General features: G+C 44.8%; 1 protein-coding gene across 4 annotated transcripts in view; it reads left to right on the forward strand.

The window, feature by feature from the left end:
* TRIO (trio Rho guanine nucleotide exchange factor) overlaps positions 1-17,875 on the forward strand; it is a 394,215-nt gene that overhangs the window by 271,119 nt on the left and 105,221 nt on the right. For all 4 annotated transcript variants that reach the window (XR_016442705.1, XM_090049848.1, XM_090049849.1 and 1 more), the window contains 2 exons: positions 4,045-4,187; positions 4,931-5,030. Coding sequence is in view for 3 of the 4 variants with exons in the window: in XM_090049848.1 (XP_089905974.1) it covers positions 4,045-4,187; positions 4,931-5,030 (243 nt within the window). In the remaining variant the exon portion in view is untranslated. The remainder of the gene's footprint in view (positions 1-4,044; positions 4,188-4,930; positions 5,031-17,875) is intronic.

The raw sequence follows: 17,875 nt of genomic DNA on the forward strand, positions 1-17,875 counted from the left end.
GCTTGGGCTTATAAAGGGTGTTCCAGGTCACCTGACCCTCCACTTCCATCCCCTGGGCCATCAGACACTGTTTACATTTGGACCCAGGACCATGTTGTTTCAAGCTTCTCTGCCTGTGGATTTGACTCTGGCAATACAAAAAGCATAAGTAAAACAGAGAGAGAGACAAGGTGAGGAGTAGACAGGACAAAGAAACCAGAGGTAAGACCCCACTACAAAGGGAGGGGATCAATTGGCAGAGGAAGGGAGTACCGGAAACTCCTAATCCCCTTCTTCCTGTAGTAACGGAGTAGGGTCTCTGTTGCAATGGGATTGTTCTATTCTAAGTGCTGGACTTCATACTTGTCTTTATTGAACTTATTTTGGTCTGCTCCAATTTGTCTAAGTCTCTCTGAATCCTAGCTCTATCTACCCTTCAGCATATCTACTGTTCCTGCCCAGCTTGGTGTTATTTGCAAACTTGCTGAGGGTGCACTCCATCCCATCTTCCAGATCATTGATGAAGATCTTAAACAAAACCTGGCCCCAGGACCAACCCCTGGGACACTCTACTTGATACCGGCTGCCACCTAAACACTGAGCCACCAATTACTACCCTTTGAGCCCAGCAATCGAGCCACTTCTGTGTGAGCTCGATGCCGAATTATATAGGACTGAATTAAGCACAGGCTCAGACCTGTTCAATTTAAAACTTTTATTGTTTCACAAAGTCATAAACTAAAGGAGGTCTGTTGGTTCACGAGGTTCCCAAATCAAGCCCTTGCTCTCTAACCCGGAGGCTAGATGCGGCCGCCTGATTCAGTAGTCTCAGAACTGGTCAACAGCTCATTTAAAAGGAGTCCCTTATCTTTTTTTAGGCAAAAGATACAAAACTGTCCCCATGGTGGAAGTGAGGCATCTAACATAACTTTACTATTAGTTATATATGATAACACTTATACATATGCATTTTCTAATTCTTACTTCTTTTGGTTATTTAGTTAACTTATCTATATTATAATATCAGGTGATACGCTTTGTATTATAATCATTATGCTTCTTATGTTAATTCTTAATGACCTTTATATTTCTTATGCTAATTTTCTATAACCTAAATACATTATTCATCTATATGTTGTGCTGGTTTTTGCAGGGTTAAAATGTCAAAACTGACATAATATGCGGTTGTTTTTTCATCATTGCGGTTTAGCCATGCAGTTTCCTATTCTTAACAATGTAAGCGGCATGTCTGCTATTTTTATCATTGTTTAAAGGTCAGAAGTTCAGTATTTTCATCTAAGGGTCAGAAAGTGATTACCAGAATGTCAGTCGCTGACTCCTCAACCTCCTTGAAGCATTCTGGGAGTTTTAGTGCATTTTTTTTAATGCTAGGCCTTGCTTAGCATAAGCACTCTCTCACAACTTCTCTGTTCACTTTACAATCCAGTCATCTAACCTGTATTTCATTAGCTTTTTATGAGAATGTTGTGAGATACCATATGAAAATCCTTGCTAAAATCAAGGTATATCGCATGCACTGTTTTACTTGCACCCACAGAGCCAGTCATCTTGTCATGTAAGGCAATCAGGTTGACCAGGCATAGCTTGCTCTTGGTGAATCTATGCTGACCATTCCTAGTTACTTCTTCAAGTGCTTAGAAATGGATTCCTTGAGGACCTGCTCCATGAGTTTTCCAAGGACTGAGGTGTCTGGAGTTCCCCAGGTCCTCTTTCTCTTTCTTAAAGATGGGCACTGTATTTGCCCTTTTTCCAATCATCCAAGACCTATCCCAGTCACCATGAGTTTTTAAGGATAATGGCTTGCAGCTCTGCAGTCGCATCAGCCAATTCGCTCGGCACCCTCCAGTGCATTATATTTGGCCCCATGGACTTGCACACATCCAGATTTTTTCTAAATATTTCGTAAACTGTTCTTTCACCACTGTCAGCTGCCTTCTCCCCAAACTGTGATGCCAGATGCAGTAGTTTGGCAGATGACCTTGCTTGTGAAGACGGAGGTAAAAAAAAGCATTGAGTACTGCCTTTTCCTCATCATCGGTCACTAGGTTGCCTCCCCCATTCAGTAACGGACCCACACTCTCTCTGATCTTCCTCTTGTTACTGACATACCTGTAGATACCCTTCTTGTTGGCCTTTACATGCCTTGCTAGCTACAATTTCAGTTGTGCTTTGGCCTTCCTGATTTCACCCCTGCATGTCTAAGCAATATACTCTTATGCTCCTTCCTATTCATTTGTCCAAGTTTCCATTTCTTGTAAGCTTCCTTTTTGTATTTTAGCTCACTGAAGAGTTCCCTGCTAAACCAACCTGGTCTTCGCCCATACTTGCTAGTCTTCCTGTGAATTGGGATGGTTCGGTGCTGCACCCTGAGTAAGGCTTTTTTAAAATGCAGCCCGCTGTCCTTTCCTCCTTTCCTTTTAAGTCAACAGTGCATTGAACCTATACTTAAGTCTTAAAGTATGTTGGGCCTTACTTGTGCAGTAGTTCTCAATTAATGCCATTTTTGAGACGTTCTTAATCCCTGTCTGGGTAGCAGAGAAACAGATGAAATTCTTCCTGTCCCTATTTTTTCTTAGACAGCATATTTTTCCTTTCTTTGTCTTCTGTTTATATATGTGGTATGGACCTGGAAATGAGGCAAGAATCTCAGGAGGTTGAGAAATTGGACTGGTTGTCCAGCATTACAACTGCTGTATGGAAATTAAGACATTTAATACCATTCTGTTACCATGCAAGTCCTCACACTAAATTAATATTAAAGCAAACAACTTTGCTTCTGAACTTCTTTGGCAGAACTAAGTAGTTGCTTAGGCTGATCTCTGGTGGTTATAATTTTAGTGCTTAGGCAAGTTTTTTGTTGTTTTTTCCTTGTCTTGTGTTCCTGAAGTTAGATTTTAGGGGCTGAATTACACAGGCAGCATCTTAAATGTTCTGTTGTTTAGTTGGAAAACATTCCCATAAGCCAATTGTACAGTGTGTACAATATTTTAATAAGGTACTCGTAGTCATATTTCTATCTAGCCTTTGTCAATTTTGTCTCCTATAGAAGGGTGCTTCTGTAATTTTGAAATGTTTTAAGTCAAAACTTCCTAGTAGTAGTGGTACTGTAGCAGCAAATGTGATTACATTTCATGGGGAAAAAGACTTAAGAAAGTGTCTTAGAAACGGATCTCCCCAAGTTTTTTTCCCTCTGCATGTATTTTTCTTTGATCAACAGTATATGACTATAAAGGCTGGTTCACTGTCCTTGGAGTTCTTCTGACCTTGCGATATTTATCCCTCCACTTCAATCCACATGTGAGAGCTTCATGTAACTTAATGAACAATTGTGACGTGTTATGAAGTTAAACAAGGAAAAATAGAGGATCTACAGACCAGTGTTTGTCAACAGATCTTAATTGGTTTTTGGCCTTGCCTATAATTTTGTATCTGATACTGAGATTGCAAATGTGAACTGAGGCATCAAACCAGAAATAGTGACAGAGTACCAAGGTCTTTTAACCTCCAAAATACAGGTGTCCGATTATAGGCCTTTTAAAAAAAGATGTAAACCTTAAACAAAGATTCCATTTTTATGCTAATCCTCTGTCATACTACCCAAATGAGCAGAGCAGTATATAAACATACAGGTTGCAGTACTGCAATGATAGCAGTTTTTCTGTGTAATATCAACAGGTCTTTTGGACTTCACTCAGCTTGACTCATCATGTTCAGTTACTATTTTGTAAGCGGTTAGTTACTGCAGATGCTGAAGTACCAATTGTAGTAGGTTTTGCAATAGATAAACATAGTGTCTAGCATGATAGGACCTTGAACTTGATGGTTATACACAAAGGTGTGCAAAACTAAAATTCCTTTGGAGGAAGCGATCTGGGCAAAACCGGAAAACAAAAATATTGCTTCAAAATGTAAGGAGCTAGGTTGATTCTCTAAATTAATTTATAAAAAGTACTTGGAACTGTGCTTGAGCCTATGCCCCTATGCACATGCCAGATCAGCTGATGAACAGAGAACCATAACAGTCTATTTGTTTGCACTTTATAGGCTTCCAGCATAGAAAATAAACAAGATTGGATCAAACACATCCGGGAAGTGATACAAGAAAGGACCATTCATCTGAAAGGAGCGCTGAAAGAACCAATCCACATCCCCAAGACTGCGCCAACACCTAAGCAGAAGGGAAGGAGGTTAGTGGCGTTTTGAGTAGCTTATCAAGATGGGTGGCAGGAACATAATTTGTAAAGCAACACCAATCCCAAAACCATGTATCAACTGCTATGGTATAGTTCTCTGAAAGGAACACTGTGTTCTCACGACTGTCAGCAACTGGGGCCAAGTTAGAAAAAGTCATTGTTGGCCAAATTTTATTATCCAATATGGTCCTAATAAATTAAGTTCCCATTGACTGCAGTACGGAGTGTATTCAGATTTCTGATCTGTTCATTCCCTTGCATATTTCTGGTTGTAAACGGACATGCTGTTTGAAAATTATAGTGGCTTGACCTGTTCAACAGCCCAGGAGGTAGACACAGATGTATTAAACTTTTACAGTTAAGTGTATGTTACTCAAGTAGTTGGTTTGTTTTAAATCAGACTTTATATGTCATGAGTGATCTGCCTGGGAATTTTAGCTAAATGTCCATGAGGGTCTCTTGCTCGGGTCCTCTCTGGTTGTTTTGTTGCTCTGCTTCTATATGAAGTAGGGTAGACAAAGAGTTAGTTCCAGTTTATTGTGTTTTAAAATGTAGAATTGAATAATTCAACCAACTTTGGTGTGTAAGGCAAGTTTCCAGCTGCTGTCTTTTAGGTGCTATGTTGTGCACTTTTGCTACAATATCTGAGTATCTGCTATTAGAAAGGTAGATAAGAAGTGGGAACCTGGAAAACACAGTGCCAATTAGATACTAACAATAAGTTTGTGTTTTTGCAGAGATGGGGAGGACCTGGACAGTCAGGGAGAAGGCAGCAGTCAGCCTGACACAATTTCAATTGCATCACGGACTTCACAGAACACACTAGACAGTGATAAGGTAAGAGCCCTGAGTGGCATTCCCTTTTCTTGTCAAACAAGCACTTAGAAATATTGCTAGTGGTTAGTACTGCTTCCTTATTTAGCCATGTTTCTGAGCAGCTTAACAAAAAGTGTTGCAGTCTCTTGGCAATGGAAGATCATGGCTTTAAACTGGGGGCCTTCTCAAAAGGCTTCAGTTTATGCTGGACTTGCACCATTGTTTTCCTCCACATTGGAATGATTTAAAGTTTTGACTCAAGGCCACCTTACACTGAAAATGAAGAACCCTGAGAGAGAGAAAAAGAGACTAAAATCAGATGATCAACCTCCAGTGTGCTGCCTAATCTCACTTTATCTTTCTAAAAACTTACCTTGTACCATGTGTGATAGCTAGGCATTTGTTTGTGCCTTCTTTGTGTTTTGGTGTAGAATTCTTAAATGATGGCATGTTTATGAATGAGTTGTTTTACAAAACTAGTAGAATTTTCCTTCATACAAGCTGTTGAAATTTATGTTGTTAATTAAAGGATAACCTGTGTCATTATATGTTGTGCCATACCATTTTGGCACATTTTCTTTTCCCATACAGGCTTATTGTAGATGAGTGACCTTATTAGGCAAGTACAGCAACTGAGGGTTTTTTCTGTGAGTATAAGAAAGATAAAAACTTGGTGTTAATATGTGGTTGCAAATGCCAGTTAACCAGAGATCCCAGAAGATGGCAAACAAGAAATATAATAATATCTGAAGTATAATCAGAAAGTTATTGGGGATTCTGGACATAAGAATATAATTTTTGAAAGGGCAGCAACAATTAAACTCTTTAAGAAAGTAGGTGTGGGGTATAGGTGGGCCAAGGGAGGAGTTGTTTTGTTTTGTTTTCTCCTACTCTAATCTCACTGACTGTGAGTGGATCTAGTGAGCCAAATCGCTGAGCAGATCATATAGCAGGATGGGTAGCTGAGTGTTCCAAGCACGAGCTATCAGGCAAAAAAAAAAGATCCCCTTCACTGAGTCAAGCATACAGGTAGTTTGCTACTCAAGGAAGACAAGGAAGCAGAGAAGTTCATCTCCCATCAAGATCTGCATAGTTGAGATGATTATGTCTGGCAAATGTAAGCCGCATTTGGGTCAGCTGCATTTGTGCCGGCAGTCTGTAGCTGCTGCATGCAGAGATCGTGTACTGTAGCTGTACAACTGTAAGCCAGAAATATGCTGCACAAGCTGTAGGAGGAAGGGCGAGTTGGAGGCAGAAGTGGAAATCTCTCAGCAGCTTTTGTTGTCTAATTTCCTCCTTTGTTTTATTTGGATAAAAATCTACTTTGACTTTGGTAGTGTCTGGATCCAGAATATGTAAATGAATTTATACAACCACACTGAATATACATACCCTGAGGGAGAGGATTAATGCATGCAGCTTTCAAAAAATGCTTGGTCCTTCTCTGCTTTGCTCAGAGTGCAGGCAGATACACGGATAGATAAGAGTTCTAACAGGCGTTTCTGCATTAGTATAATGTAGGGCCTAATCTGCATTAGGAGCATTGCTGAACTCATGGAGAAACTTAATATTGGACCTGGCAAGCTATAACGTTCACTAGTCTTCCTCTTCTTTTAATTTATAATGCCAGCTAGGTGGGATGCTGCTAAGAAATTTGGCTCCTTTATAGATGTGTTAGGTTGTTAAGCCAATCAGTAAATTTAAGAAAATCCTAATGGAATTCCATTCAGCCAAGTCTGTTAACAATTATCACATGATGCATGAAGCATTGCTTTGAGAGGAAACTAAAGACAAGCCACCCATTTCTCAGGGAATATTACATCATAATTAACAGAGGAGGGCAGCTGTTTATTTTGGGACATGGGGTATCACCTATGCTTTGTCCAAAATGCACGTCAGTTGGCTTGAGGTTGTAAAAAGTTCTCGTCTCTGTCAGATACTGAAAAATCAGTATGTGTCATTTTGGGTTCCATGGATTAATGCAGTAAAACATCATTAATTCAAGGTGAAGACTGAGAGATTTACTGCAAACTTTTTATTTTATAACTTGAGTATGTGGGGGGGTGGGGAAAGGACACACTAGGGGCTTTAATTGACTTCAACATTTTGTTGTTTAGTTTAATGTATGTGCTGAAAATGGTATATACTATACCTGGTAAAATAATCAGGTCTTCACAAGACAGTATCTTACTACCAACTTTCTGTTACTTTTCTTGAAAAAGCTGCAGATGCAGCCCTTTGTACAGATTTTAAAATATAACTATATGGATAAAGTAAATTAAGTGCCTACATAGATTTGGTATGTTAAGTAAAAATTGTTCTTGATTTCTTAAACATATTAAGGAAGAAGTAGAGGTGACAAGCTATTAGGAAAACCAATGTTTTGTGTTTTTTTTTAATTTTCATATGAGGGCACAGGAGACCATGATAGTCTGGGGAATATGAATACAGTTGCAGTATTATAAGTAATCGTATCTATCTTTGTAACAGATTTTTAATTCATTAGCTATGGTCCACTTGGGGCTGAAACTTGGCACATGATTTTGTGGTATAAAGGCTTAACAATGTTTAAATCACTTACAGAATGAGGTAGTAAAAGGAGGTAGAAGGCTAGATTTTTAGGTGCTGTTAATGTAATTGAGCTGAACAGCTTATTGGTTCTAAATGAAATTCCACAGACTATTTGGCCTGGGGTGGGGGGTTCATTAAATGTGAAACAGCGAAATAAAGGGATCACTCTGTTCAAAACAATTAATTTTACCCAATTTAAAATAGCTGCAATCAGGTGATGAAACCATTAAGCATTAGACTATTAATATAACTTTATTATTTATGTGTATGTGCCACAGTAAAAATCAAGTGCCCTGATGGTGCTCAAGACCTGAATAAAAGCATTTGTTTTCTCCAGTAAAAATGATTTATATGTGGTTAGAGCAGAATAAACAAACTGTTACATAACATAAATATGAACTGTGTATCCACTCAGCAAAAAGGATTTTCCTGAGGAAATGGGGGGAGAGATTTCCTGGAAGTCAACCTAGGGTTACTACAAAGCTGTGGAGTTTGGAAGCAAATTGCAACAAATATCCAGAGCAGCCGCCTTATATGTTAGCTATTTCAAATTTATGCACAATCAAAAGTTTAAAAAAATCTAGTCTTTCTTTTGTGGGGATTGTTGCACCCCAGCCAAACCAAGGACCCTGGTGGGAGTGGAAAAGTGAAAAGGTGAGGCCTCAGCTACTGTCCCATTGTGACACCATCTTTCCCTCAAGTTATTGTGGTAGAGAAGCTGGGGAAGCGGGTGCTGTTTTTTCTTTCTGAGACATCCCTCCTGAAGTGGTGGTAAGGAGCAGAGAAAGGCCCCTGCCATTCAAAAGAGGTAGGTTCTTTAGCTTTGCTTGACTTGGTTTCATAAGATGACCTATTTGCTGTTACCATCAAGATGAGAAGAGGCACTGACATCCCCGTATGACTGTGGACCAGTGGCTCCCAAGCTTTCTTTGCCTCAGCCCACTGCCACAAGTGGTGTGCAGTGCCCGGGGGGCGGGGCGGCTTGTCTTTTGTGTGTGGCACCACCGGCATTGCCCCTGCAACCCTCATTTGGGTCATGACATGAGGTTGGGAACCGCTGCTGTAGACATTAGGCCTCTCCATTCCTGTCATAATTAAACTGGGGAGTAGGGATGCTCACAGATGTCCGGGGGGGGGTGAGAACAGCTCTTTACCAAAAGAGGCATTGTGTTAATTTGACCTGGCTCCCCGGCATCTGTATAATTCGCATGCTTCAGCAAGGCTTTTTGGCTCTTTTATCTATAGCTGATTGTCAGCTATTAGGTAAGAACTCCAAAAAGGCCCACTAAAGAGTGTAAGCTATACCGATGCTGGGGAGCTGGGTCAAACTGACACAGTGCTTCTTCTGGTCATGCACTGCATTTGGTGTGGGCTGCTGAGCTGAAAGTTAAGTGTGGGGTTTTTGGGGGATTTTCTCCCTATGTGGAAGCAGCGGAGATGTCTGTCTGCTCAGATAGGAGCAGTTCTGGGCAGGCCAGCCTTTTGCCTATGTACTAATTTTGAGATTTGAGAAGAAGTTACCGAATGAGCTGGGTGACTAGGATTAGGCTCCTGTGAGGAGGAAATATTGTGGCTTTGTTTTTGGACTTGGGGCCCCACGTCTGTTTGAGCCCATTTTTTAGGTACGTATACCATTTTGTTTTGTATCTGGATGTTGGGTTGCTAGGTGCATTTCAGCTGCACCTTGTGACTTGCCCATGGTTTTTTATTAGGGGTTGAGGACAGTCTTGAGGCCAGATGATGACAATCTCTTGCAGACTTGTCTGCTCCCTATTTTTTGTGTAGATAGTGATTATTTTACATATTAGGTCTGGAATATGTCCCTGAGAGAAGCATCTTTTAGAGATGGGGCCTGTGGGAGAGGGAGGATGTGAGCTTTATGAAGCAAGGTGGAGGGAAATAGGAGATTCTGGCCAACACATGGCTTCATACTATTGTACTACTTCCTGCATTGAGCTTGTCTCTCCATCCTTGTGTTAATAAGGATACAGTCATGTTCATCCAGAGTTTCCATAAAAACCTACTTGAATCACTCAGGAAGTACACTGAAGAAATGGTTTCTTACTTTGTATCCCTGATTTGGCAATATTTTTCTCTGAAAAGAACTTGGTAAATCAGAATAACTTAAAGTTATCCTCTCCTCCCTCCCTTAAGTGTGCAATCAGATACATCAGAATCTATCAGAGAAAAGAGTTGGTCACATAAGTGAGAGAATCAATTTATCATATCCTGCCCAGACCAGGTCAAATGTTTTCCCTTGTTTTCACGCTAGGAGTCCTCTTGTAGTGTCTCCCTTGTTAAGCAAACCATCTCAAGTCAAAAGTTGCATGCTATGTTCTCCCCACCATGCCCCCTTCAGTAATGTAACCACAACAGTATCTGGCTAAACAGTCTCCCTAATTGTTGATTGATTCAGTTCTTGATTGTTAACCAAGATGGCACACTCAGCCCATTTCACACTCCTTTGTATATTCCCCAGTGTAGAAAAGCCCTCATTCTTCCAGTGGGCTTTTCTTGAGCAGCAGAACTAGAACTGCCAGCAGCATTACTCTAGTGCAGCTTCCATCGTCAGGAAAGAGAACAATCTATTCTGGGAGGCATGTGGTTGTTTGGCACACAGGTGAGAGGAAGAGGTTTTGTTGGAGCACTGTGGGGAGACAAAAATTACTTTGGAGATGTAATCCACAACCAGATAGCCAGTTGCGGAACTGCAGTGAGAACTAGAAGATGAATGTTTTCCAGTCCTAGCCTAGGAATACTGTGCTAAAAACAGTCCCATTCACTTCATTTGACACCAAGTCATCTTAGTTTGCTTTATACTTAGCATTTTTTTTAAATGGGGTGTGGGGGTTGTGTGTGTGCATGCATATGAAATTTTGCTTGCACAATGCCAAGATTTAATTAACGAGGGAAGATATGAAACTCCTTTTATGTGCATCTGGTGGTTATATTTTGGGGATGGAAGGTCAATCCATTGGTGTTACCACTCCACTAAAAATCACCCAACCTGTATAAAACATTATATTATCAGACTATCAATATGTGCAACCTACTGGCATTTGTCACAGGTTAAGTTAGTTAATTAAAAACTTAGCCCCTCTAAAGCTGTGGCTGTTCAGTGAGTTAGAATTCCTTTCTTATTTTACCTCTGCTTTTCCAGCAATTTCTGTGGTTCAGTCTTTGCCTCTTCATTTATTATTTATACAGTGTACATAAGGGGTTTCTTGACAGAGAAGAATTAATTTCTGCAAATAATTTAAAATCCCTTGTGAAACTTTTTAAACTGGATTTAGGCTGCTTTGAATCCCTAATGTTCTCATCAGCACAAATCAATCTCACCCATTCTATTAGGTTTCTTTTTCTCTTCCTCCAGATAGACTTGCCAAAACTGTGCAGCACCAGCTGTTTGAGTAGTGTATTTAATCACAGACACCCCTAGCTCTCCAATTGCATTTATCAGTGCTAAAGATGAAACTGCATTATAAGCTGTGTTAAGCAACATGAAGGCTGCAGAAACAATTGAAAAAGAGAAATGTTGCCTAACAATGAAATTCAGGTTGGAATGATTATTCAGTTCCAAAGGTAAGACAAAAGTTTAGAGTTATATCTAATGTTTTTTTCATAAAATTATTCTGCCCTCTGATGAGGTGGTTGGTAGGAGATCTTGGCTCCTGATACTTAACTGCAGTGTGAAAGAGATCCCAGACCTTGCCTACAGAGCTTGTGCAGTTCTAAGAATTGAGTTTAGTATTGCCCTTTGTAACACTGCCTGCTATGCCATCTGTGGTGTGAGCTGCAGTGTGTTTAAATAGCTAACATTATATGGAGCAGTGATGTGTATTAATTTTCCCTGTACTGTCCACATTCACTGCTAAACTCCCTTTATTTAATAGTTTTCACCTGAAAAACAGTAAATTTCATCTGTGCACCTTCTCTTTGTTCTAGGACTCTATTTGGCTTGGGTGCTTGAATAGAAAAAAAAATTAACACATGATATTAGTTAGCTTACATTTAATTAAGGGAATGGGGAAGAAGAACAACTGTTAAAAGCAGAGAGCATCTGGCCTTTATGGGTATGTCCAGATGAGCCCGCACATACCTCTTGCAGCATCTCACACCCCTTTGAGACACTGTAAGAGGCACATGCAGAAACAAAAAAGTTCCCCTCACTGCAAATTTGCAGTGGGGGAGCAAAATTAGACCCCTGGATATCCAGGAGTCAAACAATACACTGGGACAAAAAACTGGGTCAGGGCACGGTCCCGGATCATGCCCATAGGCAACCAGAGGCTCGGTCCTCCACAGAGACGCTCTGGTAGCCAGTCGGAGCATCTCTGTGGTTGGCCCTTTCCCCAGTCGTAAAGGACACTGGCTGCCCATGTGGGGCAGGCAGTAGTGTAAGCTACAGAGACCTAGACCTGGCTTCTGCCAGGTAAGTAGGGGGTTGGGGGACTGGAGGAGGGTGGAGGGGACCTTAGGGGAGGCCATTGCCCAGCCCCATTCCTTTCCCCGAACTCCCCATTTGTTCCCCCCTCACCCAGTTCAATCCCCCAGTCCTCCCACACTCACCAACAGTAGCAGAGAAGGAGCAGGAGGCTAGAGAGAGCAGGGGAATGTCTCCAGCTCATTTCCAGGGGCTTGTCTCCAGCCCCCTGCTCATTCTCCTGCTCATCTCCAGCCTTGGGAGGCTGCAGGTGAGCAGGAAGTGGAAGAGGGAGACCTGGAGACCATTCTTCTGCTTATTCTCCAGCCTCCTGCTTGTTCAGCAGCAGGAGAATGTCTCCAGCACATCTCGTGGGGCTGTCTCCAGCCTCCTGCTTATTTCCCTACTGTCTCCAGCCTCCCAAGGGAGGTGGGGGGAATGAATGGGGAGAAGGGGAATGAACAGGGAGCTCAGGGAACCAACAGGAGTGGGGGTGGGGGGAAACAAGCCTCCTGCTTGTTCTCCTATTCTCTCCAGCCTCCTGCTTGTTCTCCTTCTCCCCTCTGGAGGCTGGAGAGGAGCAGGGGAATGAGCTGGGGTCTGGAGACCAGCAGGGGAGGGGGAGGCTAGGACTCTGCAGGCAGGGTAGTCAGTGTGCTGTGTAGGGGGCAGGAGACCATTGGCAGCACATAGGCAGTGCACATGGGTGCACCCCCTCAGTCACTGCTTGCCACTGCCCCTGCCACCAGAGGCATCTGTGGGCAGTTAGCGATCACCGCTGGCCACCACTGTTGCTGCTGGCGGCATCTGCAGGTGGTCACCGACCCCTAGCTGGTGCTTATCTCCTATCCCTCCACCCCCGACAGCACCAGTGGCATCTGTGGGAGCTTACCACTGCTGCCACACTCCCGCTGCCTCCAGTGCTGCTGCACCCACCCAGTCACCGGGGGTATGCAGCGTTCATGCAAGGGACCCACCCCTCCTAAGCAGCCCCCACACCCACAGTCCCGCATACCTACCAACACACTGACTCCTATCCCCTACATCCCCCCCACCCCCCTTTCCACTTCCTCCTGCAAACCCCATGTGCCCCCATTACACACCCACCATGTGATAAAGAAACCAAAAGCAAACATTAAAACTTGCGGTTATTTAGGATTTATTTTATTATGATGCTAGAGACCACTGGTAAGCTTCCAAATTTCTTTAACTTTGTAAACATAGAAATAAAACATTGCCCATCTGATCAGTCCTCCCCTTTCTTTCTCTTTTCATAGATTTCATAGACATTTGGGCTGGAAGGGACCCCAGAGAATCATCGAGTCCAGCCCCCTGCCCCAGGGGCAGGAAGTCAGCAGGGATCAGAAGATCCCAGCAAGATAAACATCCAAATGTGTTTTGAAGGCATTCAAATTGGGCACTTTGAACCGGCTCAGGTGGCAGTCTGTGGCAAACCTTGGGGGCTCGGACAGTGAAGAAGTTCTTTCTTATGTCCAGCCTGAACTGGTCACAGTGGAGTTTGTGACCGTTCGATCTTGTCATCTCTTGGGGGGCTCTGGTGAACAGTCATTCCCCAGATCCTGGTGAGCACCCCTGATAAGCTTATAGGTGGCCACCAGATCACCCCTGAGCCTGCACTTTTCCAGGCTGAATAGCCCCATGGCTCTCAGCCTCTCATTGTAAGGTCTGTTTTCCTGACCTCTGATCATGTGCGTGGCTTTCCTCTGCACCCTCTCAAGCTTCTCCACGTCCTTTATGAATTGCAGAGCTGAAAACTGAACACAGTACTCCAGCTGCGGCCTCACCAAGGCCAAGTACAGCGGGAGAATGACGTCCCGGGATCTGCTTGAGAAGCATCTATGGAAACATAGCGTTTTGCTCAGTTTACTAGCCACAGCATCACACTGAAGGCTCACGTTCATCTTGTGGTCAACCATGACCCCCAAGTCCCTTTCATCTGTAGTGCTAGGGACTACAGCCCTGCCAAGCCTATAAGCATGCTGCAGGTTTTTCCCCCCCAAGGTGAAGAACCTTGCATTTTTCAGTGTTGAACACCACCAGGTTCTCATCTGCCCATTTCATTAGTCTGTCCAGATCCACCTGCATCACCCTCCTGTACTCAGGTGTGGATGCTTTACCCCAGAGTTTGGTGTCATTGGCAAACTTGGCCAGTCTGCTTCTGACACCAGTGTCCACATCATTGATGTAGATGTTAAATAGTATAGGCCCTAGGACAAAGCCTTGTGTGACCCCACTAGTCACAGCACACCAAGACAGTTGGTTCCCATCAACCACCACCCTCTGGGTCCTACCACAGAGCCAGTTCCCCAGCCAGTGGATCGTGGTGACGTCAAGGTGGCAGTTAGCCAGTTTAACCACGAGGTGATCATGGGATACCAAATCGAAGGCTTTTTTTAAATTCAAGGTATATGATGTCAATCTCTTCCCCTTTGTCCAGGTGATAAGTCACCTGGTCATAAAAGGAAATGATTGGTCAAGCAAGACCTACCCACAACAAACCCATGCTGGGTATCCCTCAGGTTATTGCCTTCAGCTAGTCTATTAAGGATGGCCTCCTTGATAATCTTTTCGAAGACTTTCCCCAGGATAGAGGTTAGGATGATGGGCCTGTAGTCTGCTGGATCTACTTTCCTCCCTTTCTTGAAGATAGGCACACATTGGCCCTCTTCCAGTCATCGGGCACTTCACCAGAGCACCTAGAACTCTCAAAGATCCATGCCAGGGGCTGATCTATGATGCTCGCCAGCTCCCTGTCTACTCTGGGATGTAACCCATTAGGGCTGGCCGACTTGAAGGTATCCAGCTTGTCAAGGTGTTCCTTCACAAGGTCAGCTTCAATGAAGGACAAGGAATCTCTCACCCGGGCCTCCCTGACCCATAGTCCCATGGGCCTGATGGAAAACTGATGCAAAGTACCCATTTAGCCAGTTAGCTTTTTCCTGGGTGTCAGTTGTCAGTTGTCCCATCTGGTTTAGCAGGGGTCCAATGTTGCCCTTACTTTTCCCCCGGCTGCCCACATATCTAAAAAAGGACTTCTTCTTTTCCTTGATATTTGTAACTAGCTGGAATTCCATCACAGCCTTGGCTTTCCTGATTTGCTCTCTGCAAGTCTGGACTAAAACAGAATATTCTTCCTTGGTGGTAGTTCCAGTCCACCATCCTTTATAGGTCTTCCTTTTAAGACACAGGAGGTCCGCCAGTTCCCTGGAGAGCCAAGGGGGCTGCTGTGCCCTTTTGCTGCCTTTCCTCCAAGACGGAATGGACTTTGCTCGCACATCCAGGATTGCTCCCTTGAGGAGCATCCATGCGTCCTGAACTCCCCCCTCCATTGGGTCGTGACCTTTTGGGCCTCTCTGACAAGCCTCCTTAGCTTGTCAAAGTTAGCTTTCCTGAAGTCGAGGACTTCTGTATTACTGACTGACTTGCCAGCTTTATGGCAGATGGTGAAGGTGATCAGTTCATGATCAATGTCACCCAGCTTCCCTTCAATTGTTAGGTTGCCAGTTAGGTCATCCCCGGTTGCCAGTACAAGGTCGAGCAGTGCTTTACCTCTTGTCGGCCCATAGACTTCCTGCATCAGCTAGAGGTCATCCACACATGAGAGAGAGCTTTGCGACTGCTCGGATTGGGCCGAGTGCTTCTCCCACGAGGTATCTGGGTAGTAAGTCTCCCATGACAACCATACACTGGGGTTGTGCAGCCTCAGCCAATTCCCCGGTGAACTCCTGGTTGACGTCTTGACTCTGGGTAGGGGGCCTGTAGTAGACCCCCACCATAGTATCCCCTGCACCATGTTCCCCATGGATTTTAACCCAGAGGGTCTCAAGTTGTCCACCGTGGGTGCCAGTGTCAGCTTGTAGGGATGCGTAGCTTTCCTTGACATAGACAGCTATGCCCCCGCCCCTTTTGTCCACTCAATCCCTCCTGTACAGGGTATAGCCGTCTATACCCATGGTCCAGTAATGGGTGGAGTCCCACCAGGTCTCTGTTATCCAAATGACATCGTAGTTATTTGCATTTAGGAGGAGAACAAGTTCCTCCTGTTTATTTCCCAGGCTCTTGGCATTTGTGTATAGACATGCAAGTGTCCCCTTAGGGGCTCTTGCCTTGCCTATATTTTGTTCCAGGGCTGGGGCTGAGGTGAGATTCCTTATGTGCCTTGGCCTGCTGGCTTTGCAAGGACCACTCAGTGGGCTAGCAGCGGCAGTAGTCCCCCCATCCCCCGGTGGGCTTAATTTAAAGCCCGGTGGAGCAGGTCAGCCAGTCTAGCTGAGAAGAGCCTCCTCCCCAACGGAGAGAGGTGGAGCAAACTTCCCTGGGCTAAGGGGTCAGGGCGGCAGATTGCCCCCTCAGGATGGAGTCTCCCATGACGAACGCTTTGTGTTTGGTCTTGGGGAGAGTAGAGACAGTAGCTAGTGTCCTCTGTGTTGCCTGCGGGAGCTGGCAACTCAGCAGGCTCTGCTGGGGCTGCAAGAGGCTCATACCTGTTGCAAAGCTCCAGTGGGGCAGGGGCCTTGGTGCGGTGGGCCCTGGGGCCCTTCAGCACCTTGGTCCAACAACATGGCTGGACAGAAGAGGAGGTCCCCAAGTCCTCCCTTGTCCTTGAGGGAGACTGTGGTCTTCCCTCTGCCTCCCGGGGGAGAAGGGCCTGACAGTAGGAGTCTATCTCCTGCTCATAGTCCCTGATGGCGTGCGGTCTCTGGACTGCAGCCTGGAGCTCCTCCTTTTGTTCTAATTGTGGATTTTGCAGTATTTTAAAAAGTGAATTTGGGATTCTGCTTCAGTAGTCTAGTTGACACAAAGGGCCAGTGTCCCCGCATACCAAGTGTCTGGGTCTGAGAGGCTCCTGTCTGGTTAACTAATTGGCCCCACACAGTAGTGCAGCTAAGTTTGAAAGCTACAACTAATAAAAAAATAAAAATAAAAAATTTTTGGTGGGACAACTAAGGAAGAAAAGGGTATAAGTGATGTGGGACTCGTAGGTTCAAAATGTGAAAAGAAGTTCTCTGGAGGGGGACACCAAGCAAAGCCCCGGGGCGACACCCACCAGTCCTTAAAGGCATCCAAGGAGCTGGTGGACACTGCCTCTGGTGCTCTGCCAGCAAACATGCACAGACTAGTGAGAGGAAAGTGGCCTTGCAGTCTGTGGGCACCTTCCCGGCCACAGCCTCCTTCCTGGTCAAGTACAGGGCCCACTTGGCCAGGGCCAGAAGGTTGACCAGGAGGTCCCGGGACTTGGTGGGGCCACGGATGGGGTGACCAAAAACAAGAAGGTGGGGGGTGAAATTCAACCAGAACCTCAAGAGGAGGTTCTAGAGGTAGAGTTGGAGGGGCTGCAGCCTGGCACACTCATGGGTCATGTGCACCAGGGGTTCCCTCTGCCTACAGAAGGGGCAGGAGACCGGGGTGTCAATGAAGCTTGCTTCAGGCGTGTGCCTGTGGTGACGGCTCCATGGAGGAGCTGCCAGCTGAGATTCCCAGTGGCTCATGGGATGAGGGTGGAGTACAGACTCAGCCACGCTGTCACTGAGCAGATCCTGCCACTTGGTGCCTGGGTGGGATACAAGGGCAGCATGGTGAACAGTGCAGCACATGAGCATGTAGGGGTGGCGGCATTGGACAATGGAAAAGTGGACTGGTCTGGTGTCCTCCAGCTGGCTCAGGTGCTGGAGCTGGGAGTGCCATGAAGCTGGGTGAGGCACCGGCCCCATGACAAATTCTGTGGGGCTGGAGGACATGGGGGGCAGGAACCACCACTGCGCATGACCTGGTCAAAGGTCAAGGGCGTTGGGAGGTAGGGCATATTTCATCTCCTGGACCAGTCAGCAGGTAGACCCATCCATCCGCCAGG

The sequence above is a fragment of the Crocodylus siamensis genome, chromosome 5 (genome assembly GCF_052110815.1).
Source record: "Crocodylus siamensis isolate JL-2025a chromosome 5, ASM5211081v1, whole genome shotgun sequence".
Classification (NCBI taxonomy): Eukaryota; Metazoa; Chordata; order Crocodylia; family Crocodylidae; genus Crocodylus; species Crocodylus siamensis.